Here is a 14,634-nt window from a genome sequence, read left to right on the forward strand (position 1 = left end):
TATAACTACAGTTAAGAATCATCTTAAGAATATTAAAAATGAGGGTTGTCAAGAATGAAAGGGTGAATTTTGTACGTTCTTGACAACTTCACTTTCAATGAGGTATAAAGATAAATGATTAAGGATAAAGTAAGCTGCAGATGTAGCACTTCAAAAGAAACCGAGTTAATCGGAAAATAATATTGTTTCTTTTGTAGAGCTAAAAGGCTCATGAAAATAAAGTTTCTAAATTTGGTTTGTTTTAAGGTTAATTTATCTTTGATGTCACATATGATGGATAGATTTTGGTGCTATCATCAGTGTGTCTATGTGGGGTTATTATTATTATTGCTAAAGTTCAAATGATGATGAAAGATTCATCGGTGTACAATGGCAAAACAGTTAAAGTTGAAATAATTTAAAATTTTAGATTATTGTTAAAACCTGAGTTTTATTTGAATCTGAATGAAACATTTATTGTACCGACTTTCAGGCGAAATAATTTTTATTTCTATTTTGGGCAAATTCGGTTTATCTTGCTCATTTAGAAATGAAAATTTAGGTTGTTTCATGATTCAAAATTGGTTGGCTCTGGTTTTTCATCTCGTTACAATAATCTTTTTTCGGTTGATACAATTGTTTCATTTAATGAGTCCCTGCAATTAAATTTAAAAGTCTCAAAGATAAAATTTCAGTAAATGAGAATTCAGTTACGTCGTAACATGAGATATTATGTCATCTCCAGATGGAGAATAAAGAAACTTATGTATGACGAAATTCTCAATCCTTTAAATTTAACATATTTTGATATTTGTGTTAAATGTATAAAGGGAAAACAAACAAATTAAAGGAGATCTGAAGTCAACAAGAATTTGGATGTCTATGAACTTATAAATATGGATATTGTGGATCTTCCATATGACTTTTTGGAATGACCCAATAATTTATAACGTTCATAGATAATTATTTTAGATATGACTTTTATATCTCATTTATGGACAAACAGTAATGACTGCAGCATATATCCTTAACAAAGTTGATTAAAGTGATTCTTAAAGATCTAAGGGGTAAAAGTTTTATGTTCCCACAATTAATTTGATTTTCAGTTAGGAAAATGCTTGTTTTTTGAGGATGTCGAGTTTGTGGGGGAGATAAAGTTTGAAAATTGTCTTTAAGAAAGAATATTTTAATATTCTTACAAGTGTTATTGACATTGATCAAAATTAGTTTTTTGACTTTGTTCAACAACATAATACGGCAAGACAATTTAGGTAAATCTCTCATTCAAAAAATATTCTAAAAGAACAAACTCTTACATCTCAATAACCTTGTCATTATGGAGTTCCACTCGAGAGAGAAGAAATACAGTTTTAGGTAATTTGATTGTATGTCTCCAAGAGAATAAGGTCAACATTGACATGATAGAAAATGATTTTATCAATTTCTATCAAGTCATAAAAATTCTAACTCTCGAAATGGATTGATGTCAATATAAAGAGATAAAATCTATGAAAGACAATGACATTTGATATCTTGTCTCATTGCCTAAAGTGTGAAGTTCATTGGTTCTAAATGGATATTTAAAACCATGAGTACTCAAAAGATAGTGTGAAAAGATATAAGGTTCGTCTTGTCATTAATGAGGTTTTACACAGTAAGATGATATAATTGTACAGATCTTTCTCTTTGGTTTCTTTGAAAGACTCTTCAGGAATATATTGACATAGTACTGGATTTCAATTAATAAATGATATTTTTACATTTCATCATGTGATCATCTCGTTCGGTTTTGAGATGAATTTGGTCGATGATTGTATATATCATAAGGTCTGTGGGAGTAAATATTTTTCTGGTTTTGTATGTGATGATAGCCTACTCGTTAACAACGATATAGATATGTTGCATGACACCAAGAGATTTCTAGCTAAGAGTTTTGATACGAAAGATCTTGGTGATTCATCTTTTGTACTGGGTATCCAGATACATTGGGATCGCTCTCGATGTATTCTTGGATTATCACAGAAAAGCTATATCGAGAAAGTTGTAAAGCGATATGGATGCAAGATTGTAAACTAGTTGATACCCTAAGTTGAGGGAGACAATTTAGTCTCAATCATTGCCTTAATAATGATTTAAAGAAAATAAATACAAAAGATTCTTTATGACTTAGCAGTAGAGAATCTAATGTATTACTAAGGTATATACACGTAAAGCTTTTATATACGTGAATAGGATGTTGGACAAATATTCAAATAATTTAGGAGTAGACTATTGAAAAATAGTCAATTACGTATTATGAAATTTACAGAAAATAGAAGGAATTATATGCTCACATATCAGAGGTCAGATCGGTTTTGAGATCATTTGGTATACTGACTCTGATTTAAGGGATGTCTAGATAGTGTGAAAACTATGTTGGACTATTTAAACTACTGCCAAAAGGTGTTATCTCACAAAAGAGTACTAAAAAGTCACTTGTTATAGTCTCTTTTGTAATGACAGTAGATTTTATAGTGTGTTATAAAGCATCCAATCAAGTTTATGATTATTGAAGAAAGAGTCCAGGGTGAATAGTTGTCTATAAAGCACTTCACTACAAACTCCATGTTTGTGGATCCATTTGCTAAGGGACTATCACCCAAAAGATTTTGTGTGCACATTATTTATATGGGTGTTAAGTCAATTAAAGATATTCAGTTTTGTGGGAGTTTGTAATTTTAAATGCTTTTATAGACATATTTCAGTGATTCGGTTTTTGGTTTATGGATACATAAGGAAAAGTTATTTCTGCAGAAATAAAGGTTTTGGTTTATTCACACTCTGACTCTGTTTTGGTTGATCTCACTAAAGTTAAGGGTGGACCAGTTGGAAATAGGCATGTTAAGATCACGTTACATAAAATTTCCATGCTACACATCCACATCATAATCCATGTCGTTCAGTTATCTGACATATGTGACCATTGATGGGTCGAGTTACGATGAATGTGACAAAAGCCTCTTTGATCCTATGTTAGTATGATTGATGGACCGGATTAGCAGTAGATACATTTCGGTAATGACAGCGAAGTTGAGCTCATTTGGTTATTTTGCAAAACATAATTATAAAGTTTCACATATAGCCCAGTGGGAGATTGTTAGATCATAAATCCAACGTTGGGCTTATATGTAAATAATTATGTATTGTGGACTGTCAAATAAAGTTAGCCCATAAAAGTGATCTAAATAAGGTTTCAGTTTAATTGAGCTTTAATGTATCTAATATGATGTGGCCTTTAATGTGTAGATACTAGTGGGCTTTTCTATTTGATTGATGGGCTTAAATAGAATCCCAAAATATAAATATAGGGTTATGGTCCCCAGATCAAACGACGTCTAAATCGACACAGTCATTCTATTCTATTCCCATCGATAGATAGAGAGCGTGAGAGAACTGAAGGAACTCTCAAGGCAAATCGTGTTGATCTGGAAGGCCAAACCACGCAGATCTACATCAGTCAATTGTAAAAATTAAGGTACGCTTCCGCTTAAGTTTACAGTATTTAATCTTAATGATTTAGCATGATGATTCTGTGTTTAAGTTTACTGGGAATTTTTTCCTAACAGCATGTGCTTGTATTAAGCAAGTTAATTACCTTCCAACCCTTTAAAATTGCACATTGCTACGTGAGAATTAATGCATTTTCTAGGTTGATTACTTGATTTGAGGAAATATGTAAGGCGGTGTTGTTTAGAAAAAGAGATTTCAAATGTATTTTTGTTATTTAGAAAATAAAAATCATAAACTTCAAATACACTTATTTCATGTCTATATAATATTTTATGTTAATTAGAATAAATTTTTATTTTTACGTATCATTTGAATTCACTAAACTCGATCTGTGCTATCAAATATCAATGTGTAAAATTATTATGTATTCAAGATTTGATCTATTATTTTCCTCATTAATCTAAAGATAAACTTATAATCAAAATCCAAGATTTGAAATCCATAACACAACCACAATCGAATGGTTGGATTTCAAATTACTCCAATCGATCCAAACACATACAAAATGTTGCGTCAATATTCAAATGAACATATTCCAGATGCACACAAATCAAGGACTAATTTGAGAAACTAGTGGCATCACATCACCAAACCTCATTCTAACTCCAATCTCCCCAAGTAGCATACCATACATGTGATTGATTTTCTCTATAATTTTTTCATGATCCAAATTTGGTAAGAAAAAATCAATATATATAATAGAGAATCATATGAAAAAGGTTTCAATCTTTTCAAGATAAAACAATATGGGAAAGGTATGCTAATTAATAAATTATACACTTTTTATTCACACAACACTTTGGCACAATTAAATTTAGTTAAACATGCATGTGATCGCAAAACAAAATACAAACCACCGCCATCGAGAATCAACAAATGGGAGGCCGGCCCGCCGCCTTTCCTCCGTCCTCCGGCGGCGGCCTCCTCCCGAACAAGAAAAACCCCAAGGCGTGGCCGGCAACTGCAACCAGGAAAACGCCGCCGTTGAAAGACATAACCGCCAGCATAACCAGATAAGCCAAGCCAATCCTCAAGGCGTGCACGGCAGTCTGCACCAACCCCGCCGCAGCCCCGCCGTGGCCCGACGATTCTCGGAGAATTCTGCAATGAGACAGCCACTCCACGAAGAGGGCCAGAAGAAAGACAACCGCCAGGGCGAGAATGTACATGCCCAGCCGATCGTAGCCGGGCCACCCGTCGAAGAGGATCTCGGCGTTCTTCCCCCAGAAGAAGGTCATGTGCGTCATCATGTGGCTGGGATTCATCGTCGCCATGCTGTCGTTGGAGGCGCCGCCGCTGGCCGGCGGAGACATGTCGTGCATATGGCCGCCGTCGTTCATGTCTGCCGCGTGGCTTGTAAGCTGTGAGGGCTTTACTTTGTGTGGCTCATATTTCTTAACATATATAGGACAGACGTGTTTCGTTTTAGTACAATAAATTTTGGGATAGTACAAGGATTATATTACTTTGGGAATTAAGAAATTTTAGTCTTGATATTTACATTTATGTTTTTTTCTTATTTTCTTCGTTACTTAAATTCGATATAAAATATGTCTCAAAATTATAATTTGTAAGTTACATAATTTTGATTTAAAAAAATCCGAGAGGTACATACGTATCACAAGATTAATTCGTAAAGCATTCTCACAAAAAATTGTATAAACAATAGGGTGGTTTTTCGGTATATCGTATTAAAAATATTGATATTAAAAAAAATTCATACCGATACGGATAACGAAATTCCGAAATTTTGGTATGGAAAAAATCCATATTGATACCATATAGATACTGAAAAAAAAATTATATACCGAAAAAATGCTTGTATATCGAAAAAAATTTGGTACGGTATGCCGAAAATTCGGTATTTTGGTCCGGTATGACAGCCCTATATAAACATAGAGCAATGCTGCATGTACAACCAAATTTGTACAATAATTTTTACACCACAAAAAATTCAATACAAAATTTTAATTTATCAAATCTCACGATACATTGAATGCAAAATCTCACGATATCATATCAAAATATCACGAGATAATAGCAAAATATCACGACATAATTGTTATAAATATCGTTGTACGATATTTTGGTTAAAGATTGCGGGTATCCTTATTTTGTAGTAATTTTAAAAAAAAACTATAACAGAAATATTATGATCTGCCAACAAATTTCATTTAAATTTTGTCCCCACCTAAGTTTGAAATCCTTGTTTCATACCATGGAAATACGATACGTATCAATAAGGCAATTATTAATTTATTATCAAACCGTGTATCTCTATTGTTCAAGACTCTTACAAATTTAGACATGTCTATATATCGTGAAAAATATTACAATATTTTTAACTCAAGTTAGCATGTATTACTTAATATATTTTTAACATAAAAAATAATATTTTTACCCAAATAAACATGATAACTTATAATATAACTAACAAAAAATGTTATTTTTATAGTTTGATAATATTTTTGATCGATATTTTTCATGGTTCAAGAAGTTCGAAAATCCGTTTAAAAAATATTGACCATAAAACGGTTTCACAATAATTTTTATGATTAATGTTTCAAACTCAAATCTTTGAAACATATAATAACTCAAAAATCACGTTCTATTGTTATAGTAGCATAGATTATTATTGCTCCATGATAATCACCTAATAAAATATATCTTATCTAGACAATAATTAGAAAATGACCTTTAAATTAAAATAAATAAATATTGACATGATTGACCAGTCTCATGAATAAATCGTGTCACAAAAGACCTATTCAATCTTCTAAAAAAAAAGAGACCTACTCAACCAATGGCGGAGCCAGAATTCCTAAACTATCCGAGCTAAAATTTTAAACTCTAGAACTATTTAAACTTTTGAATCGAATCACCCGGGCTACTATCAAATTAATCTAAAATTTTTTCAAGATCAATATATATAAATTTTTTTTAAAAAATCGGGCCAACCGGGCTAAAGCCCGGGTGAAGCTATATGTGGCTCCGCCACTGTACTCAATAATGAATAATACTGAATATACGACAAATATCATTTACAACGATATTTACAACAATTATATCGTGAGATTTTTCTATTATTTCGCGAGATTTTGTATTAATATATTATGAGATTTTGATAAATGAAATTTTCTATTAAATTATGTTGTACAAATTGATGTACAAATTTCGTTATATTTATAGCATTACTCATTCAATAATATTTATCTTATTGAATGTAGCACAAGTTTTAAGGGTGTGTGTGTACGTTTTTAGTAAGATATATCATATATATATATATATATATATGTATATATGTATATATGCATGCAAATTTTATTTGACGCGGACAATTAATGATTATGTAATTTGATTTGTATCTACAATATTACCAAATTATATTTGTTTAGCATTTCGATAATGTCTAAAGAATCATTTTTTTTTTTTTAAAAGAAAAGAAAAGCAAAGCAAAGAAGAAGAATCGTTCAAATAATTGTAATAAAGAATATTTACAATGCGTACTATCAACGATCATTGACTTTCATTTTATTTTTTTTGGTTTCTTTCACCTTTTTTTTTAAAATGATCATTTCATGTTTTCCAATATCAATTCTTGATTTTATTATATTTTAAAGTAGAATAATAGTGCAGGAAATTAAGTTTTTGTAGGATCGAACGCTCGTCGCTTTACCAAAAGTTATAGCTGGTGGTAATGATGCAACTCAAATCTTTTAAACCGCACAGCAGTCCAAGCGTCATGGTTCTATCGCTCTACCAGCAGGTATAATTATTGAACCCCAACAATATTCTTCCTCCCAATAATTGCACTCCTTGCAATCAATGGGAATCGAACTCATGACATTGACTCTGATACCAATAGTAGGACCGAACGCTTGCCGCTTTACCAAAAATTATAGCGGATGTTAATAGTGCAGCTCAAATATTTTAAACCGCACAACAGTACAAGCGTCATGGTTCGATTGCTCTATCAACAGAGATAATTATTACACTCAAACAGTTTTCAATTTTACTTGAACTGAAATTGAAGGTGTAATTACTAATAAAAATTCTTACAATTCCCATGAATTAAACTCGTTCAAATAAGACAGATAAATTTGGAACCATTTTTTTTTCCTATCCAATTTTTTTTCTTGCTCATTTTATAACAACAATTTTTTTTCCAACAAACTTTAATTCGGTGTGGAAACAACAAAGCAACATTATGCATATTTAGCCAATTAATGTCTCTAGTTGATACCCAAATTATTAATTAAATTTACTGAAAAAGGTAAACGAATGATAAAGGTTATATTTTAATAAAATACGATTCCAACTATCAAATCACAAACAAAATAATTTATGCATTGCGTTTACTTCGACATTGGTAATTGAAACGGCAAGCTTCATGCAGTTTCAAGTTTCTTCATTCGGCGCCCCACGAGACTCTTGCACAAATTAATGATTTAGATCATAGCTTGTGTAATTTTTTTAAAAAAATATTTTTCAAAAATTGTTGGGATTGGGTGTATGTGTAGAGGGGATGAATACATACTTTTAAAATATTTTGAGCTACAATAACTCATTCTTGAAATGTCCAAAAATGAACCGAACACCGAGAGATTATATTGAGTTTGGTTACAACACCAAACGGAAGACACTCAACATAATCCTCTAAAAATCGATTAAGCATTTCGGAAATCGTTTGAATAAATTGCAAGTTGAGATAGTAAAAGAATTTTGGTTGAAGAATTTTATCAAACATTTTGTATGCAACATTTTGGTATTTTAAAGAACGCATAAAATGTTTCAACAAACCATCCAAAACAGCAACAAAAAGTAAATGCGATAAATTAAAGATGCGCAAATTTTTTTATGGATGTTTGAAGCTCAATCTCCTACGTCACCCCCTTCTTCTTTATAAAGAAAGATACACTAGAAGACTTTGGCTATTACTACGTCTTGTAATATACTCACTCCAACCTTAGGACTTACCCCGCTGCCAAATTCGAAAATCCTAGTTTATTAATCTCTCTCCAATGACATAACACTGAAGATACAAAATTTACACATATTTAACGTCTTTGTGCAAAAAATCTCACTCAACTAATCTATACAAACCATCTAACAAATGTGTTTGAGTGAATTGGGTGGGAACTTTACTGTGAAAGGTCAAGAAATCTGTTGTGTTCTTCACACCAAGCGCAAGCTCTTGTCTAAGCTGAATAATCTGTTTTGACGTTCTCTTAATGTGGAAAAGCTCTAACTTAGCTGAATAATATTTTGGTTGTCCACTCTCTCTTTTCCTCAATCTCCGGATCTTGTATTTATAGCCTTCAAAAATGATAAACTTTAGACACAAGAATATCAAGTTCTTCAATTGTTGATTCCAGGCGATGAAATGTATTCATAAAAGATCTCTCCTCAGAAGACGATGACGCGCATTATCCTTCACTCTTATTCCCTTGAAAAGAGACGACTATATGACTGTTGAAAATAACATAACGATCATATTTTCACTTCTGGAAAGTAACATTGACCGGTTGACTAGATCTGGAACTGGTGCAGTCAACTTGTGAGAGCACCTCGACTGATTGTGTTGCCATCTGTTTAGATGCCTATAATTCTTGTTGTGTAGATTTTTGGGCAAAGTGATAAACAATAAAGTTGGATCTCTTGATCTTTGCTTTCCAACGCCACAAGAATCACTCCATTTGGAGTTCATATGCAAAAGTTGTGTTCCAAATACTAGAGCTGCTCAAAACAGTCGAGTAGAGCTTCACCGGTCTAGGATATCTCAATGGTCGAGCGACTCTTGACCGGTCAACTGCTTATAGATCTTGATGCGTTGATTTCTATGAAACATGGCTAACATAAAAGTTGTAGCTCTTGTTCTTGGATTTCCAAAGCATCAAGAATCATTCAATTTGAATTTCATATGAGAGAGATATGTTTGAAATACCAGGCATGCTCCAAAACAGTCGAGGACAAAGCAATCGAGCGCATATAGTCTGTTCGAGTGATTATATCTCTTGATTTATCGATTTATAGGCAAAGTGATAAACATGAATGTTGTATCCATTTCTCTTAGATTTCCATGGAATTAAGAATCACTCTATTTAGAGTTGGTATGAGCGAGATATGCTCGAAATACCAGATTGCATATAGACTTAAGTTCTGTCATCAACCTATACAAAACCAGCAACTTCAACTCAATATATCAGCAACTTAGGCTCTTATTCAAACTTCGACTTGTGAAAATTATTTTTTATTATTTCCAACGCATACTGAATCATTTCATTTGCATAAAGAAACTGAGATATATGGTCATTAAACCAGAGCTGATCTGTCAATCCATCCGCTGCGTCAAGTTCGCATCAAACTCTATCTTGAGGCGATGGTTTGGCCTAGATATCATCCGAATTGGTCCACCTGGCATTAGATATGACTTGTATACTTTTGCATTGGTTGTACGATGGTTTTGACGGCTGGTAATTTGAATCATCGAGCTATGAGATATGCTTGAAACAATGAGCTGTGCCAAATACTATGTTGAGCTAAGATCATATTCCAACAACTTAGCACTTCTAATTTGTGATATATCAGATTCACACTTAGTAAATATGTTAAAAACGCCAATGAGATCTTGACCTAGTGGTCAAGACTGAGGCCCTGAGACCAAGAGGTCTCAGGTTCAATTTTCGCTGACTTCGGGTTAGTTTCTTAATTTATTTAAGTGTATTTAGTTACTTTCTTTGCTCGAGACAAGCACGTCTCGAGTCCATGCTCAAGTTTTGTCGGTTGTGCGGACAATTTCATTCTTTAGTGTTACAATTTGATGCAATTTTATATCCGATGTACTTGACTAAAAAAAATATTTGTTAAAAATACAATAACAAGTTTTGTTATCATCAAAATACAAAAATATTTTTTAAAATTTTTATCTAAACACATACTTTAAGTTTTTTTTACTTATAAAATGCTAAAAATATTTTTAAAGTATATGTTTAAATGAAACCTTAATAATTTTTTTTCTTTTTTTAGTTGATACTCATTAAATTAGACGCTCCTCGATCTTCCAGTATGCTCAAACTATAGCGGGATGATTTATAAGTGAGAAATTAATTTACATCAATGTGAGATTTACAAAACATTTGTAAGTATTTATTCTTTAAATGTTCTAGTGTTGGGTCAATATTAGGATTAGCACTGTGGATTGGGAGCATGGTTTATAATTATGTGCGATACTGAAATATTATTTAAAAACTAGCATAATCAATAAATAAAACTCGACAAAAACATACCAGTTGATTTATTTAAAAAGATTAAACACATTAAAATATTATGAACTTGCCTCCTTAGCATATCTAGAAAAATTAGATATAATCAAGAGAATTCATAGAATAAAATATAACTTTATAGATACAATTACGCTAATTATCAATTATCATTAATCAAATAAATTGTAAAACCAAATCTTAGTATGATTTATGAGCCATTTACCATAAATTACTTGAACTGAGAATTTTGTTACAACTAAGATATTTTAAAATATAATGTTTTAAATAAATCGTAATGAATTTATATGGATAAAAAGACAAATATCTAAATTCTAGAATGATATACTATGACGGTTAATATATATAGTGATCCGTACGAGATCATCTTATTGGGTTGTGAAACACAAGAAATCTTGATTTTGATAATAACAAAACTTTTGATTGTGTTTCTAAAAGAGCTGTCAAACGGGCCAACCCATAGTGGGGCGGGCCGGCCCACCAAAAACCCACCTTTTGGCGGGTTGAAGGCGGACCAACCCACCATCCTGGCGGGCTCAAAATTCTCAACCCAACCCAACCCAAGGTGGGTTGCGGGTTAGGCGGGCCGGCCCGCGGGTTGAATCACGACAAATAAAAATAAATAAAAAATATTATAATTAATTATAAAAATCATTTCATAAATAAATATTAATAGAAACATATTAATAAAAATTTTAATTATTGATTTTATGTGTGTAAATTTTATATAAAGTAATTAATACAAAAAAAATTCATAACTTTTATTAAAAAATACATATACAACAATAAAAATAAAAATAAATTATTAATTCTCTAGGCCAACGGGCCAACCCGCACAGGTCGCGGGCCTAGGTGGGTTAGCCCATCTAGGCCCACCTTTTGTTGGGCCAACCCACTTAAATTGTGTGGCGGGTCAGGCCGACCTGACGGGCCTAGCCCAAAGTGACGGCTCTAGTTTCTAATATATTTAATCAAGTGTATAGTTGGTAGATCAATTTGAAAGTTTTGAGAAGCTGCACTCGAATTTATTCAAGCTGAAATTCTGGTGCAGTTGATTGCTTCAAACATATCTCATGTTAGCATATATCTTGCATATATTCTTGAAGATTTGTCTACGTATTTTATACATAGTATCACTCTGTATATATCAAAATATTATTTTCCATATCTTTAGATTGATAGGTAGTTATCTCTTGTATCTTGTATATATATTGCACAAAGTCATCAATACAATGTAAGTCATTATTCTCCAAACATTATATGGTATCAGAGCGCCATTAGGCTCACGCCTCCTTTCCTCTTCGTCCATGGCTTCCACTGTTTCAACAGTAACAACACCCGCCGTCAACCCTCCGACCCTCATCTCTTTCAACATTGCCGCCCAAGCCCCTCTTAAACTCACCTCCAACAACTACTCCGTCTGGCTCCTACAGTTTCGCTCCCTCTTTATTGGATACGACCTTCTTGGCTTCGTTGATGGATCCAAACCCTGTCCACCTCCTACCCTCACCACCAACAACGTTCAAGTACCAAACCCTAAATATTCCTTTTGGATCTTGCTCAACGCTATTATCAGCGCTCTATCACCCACCCTTATTCCGTTTATCGCCTCGTTCAGCACATCTCTTGAAGCATGGTCTATGCTTGCCAAAACTTATGTCTCTCCAAGTTGGGGTCGCATTATGCAACTCAAGTCTCAACTCTCTCATCCAGTCAAGGGCACGAAGTCCATCACTGAGTTTCTTCAGGGCATCAAAGCTCATATCGATGCCCTTGCTCTCATGGGCGTTCTAGTTGATACTGAGGATCTCACCCTAAAGATCCTCAATGGCCTTGACGACACCTACAAAGAACTCTCTCTTGTGATTCAGGCACGTGACACCTCTATCACGTTCGATGAACTCCATGAAAAACTGCTTAACTTTGAAGCCCAGATCTTGGTCTCTAAGCAAGTCTCCTCCAGTCCTGCCACTGCCTTCCCTGCACATCGCTACCAACGATCCGTACCCCCTGGCCCCTCATGGTCCACCACTGCATCTCATCCGAGGGACTATCGACCTCCTAACTCTTAGAGTCCTCGTTCACCCGCTCTGGCCTCCCTATTGGCGCCCAAACCCTATCTGGGTTGCTGCCAGTTGTGTGGTACGACTGGTCACACTGCTAAACGGTGCCATAACTTCCAATACATGCCCTCCAACTCATCTTCCTCCTCTGGACCGTCTCGTCCAACTTATGTCATACCTAGAGCACTCACAACACCTCATCCAATGGCTAACCCCACTCCAAATGAATGGCTTCTTGATTCTGGCTCCTCTCACCACGTCACCACGGACCTCGCCAACCTTTCCCACCATTACCCATATGATGGCCCTGACTCCATTGTAGTAGGCAATGGAACTGGTTTGTCTATTTCACATATTGGCTCTCTTGTTTTACCCACTACCTCCATTCCTTTATCACTTAATAATGTTTTATGTGTTCCATCCATGTCCAAAAACTTAATCTCTGTGGCTCAACTCTGTCGTTCTAATAATGTTTATGTCTCCTTTTTATCCTCGTGTTTTCAGGTGAAGGATCTCAGCATCGGGAATCTACTTCTCACGGGACCGTGTAACCAAGGAGTCTATGTGTGGCCACTCTCTACCCTCTGCCCTCACTCGCCTTCGGCCTATCCAGCCATGTTCGAATCCATACTGTTATGTCATGCTCGCCTCAGTCATCCTTCTTCTGATATTTTGCGTCACTTAGTGTCTTCTAAAGTACTACCAGTCTCTGTTCGTTCTACTTCTAGTTTTCATTGTAATTCCTGCAAAATTAATAAAAGTCACAAACTTTCGTTTTCTCACTCTTCCCTTACCTCTTCTGCTCTTTTAGAATTAATTTACTCTGATGTATGGACTTCCCCGATACTCTCCATGGATGGATACAAATATTACGTTATTTTTGTCGATCACTTCACTAATACATATGTCTATACCCACTTCGTCGCAAGTCCGAGGTTGTCTCCGTCTTTTCGGCATTCAAACCACTTGTCGAATCCTATTTTCACCATAAAATTATCACCTTATACACTGATAATGGGGTGAATTCCTTGCCCTCAAGTCCCTTATTGTTGACCATGGTATATCTCATCTTACCACGCCACCACATACACCTGAACACAATGGTTACTCATAGCGCCGACACCCTCACATTTTTGAAACGGGTCTCACGCTCCTTCACCAAGCCTCCCTGCCCTCCACCTTCTGGTCGTATGCCTTCGGTGCTGCCACCTATTTAATAAACCTCATGCCCAAATCCAATCTCTCCATGCTCTCCTCCTTCGAGAAACTCTTTCATCGACCACCTAACCTCCTTAAACTTCGTACAATAAAATTTTATAAGAAAATTTAACAATATTCATTTTTTTTAAAAAAATTAGGTATGTTCAATAAACAAAATTATTTTAATTAAAATTCAAAACCAAAGCGACCTAACCAATATTTTTAAAATCTAAAATCGAACTTCTGAATTAACTGAACCGATTTTTCAGATGAATTCAACTTGGTAGGTTATTTCGATTGAAATTGATATTTTATGCTCACTCTAGATTATAATTGATGTCTACCTTTGATATGTCGATATATATGCTCTTTCAGTTTAAAAATAACTTTTAAAATTTTATTTTCTTCATTTCAGGAAATAACTAACTAGAAAATTTCAATCATTCCAAAAATTTACAACAAACGGTCATTTTCCAAATCTCATAATCATTGAATTTTCAGTTATTCTAACTAAAAAAATCACAATACAAGCTCAATAATAATTGCAAAGTCAATAATTCTCA

The 14,634-nt window shown here is 33.9% G+C and overlaps 1 protein-coding gene across 1 annotated transcript; it reads right to left on the minus strand.

The window, feature by feature from the left end:
• Positions 1-4,195: 4,195 nt before the first annotated feature.
• Positions 4,196-4,945, minus strand: LOC140883395 (copper transporter 6-like). Its single transcript, XM_073289841.1, has one exon. It carries the CDS (start codon positions 4,866-4,868, stop codon positions 4,398-4,400), a length of 471 nt encoding a protein of 156 aa, XP_073145942.1. The 5' UTR covers positions 4,869-4,945; the 3' UTR covers positions 4,196-4,397.
• Positions 4,946-14,634: the final 9,689 nt, after the last annotated feature.

Source organism: Henckelia pumila, chromosome 2, assembly GCF_033568475.1.
Source record: "Henckelia pumila isolate YLH828 chromosome 2, ASM3356847v2, whole genome shotgun sequence".
Taxonomy (NCBI): domain Eukaryota; kingdom Viridiplantae; phylum Streptophyta; class Magnoliopsida; order Lamiales; family Gesneriaceae; genus Henckelia; species Henckelia pumila.

Bases quoted from the DNA above. Each gene is read 5' to 3' on its own strand.
- LOC140883395 (XM_073289841.1), bottom strand. From the start codon at position 4,868: ATGAACGACGGCGGCCATATGCACGACATGTCTCCGCCGGCCAGCGGC.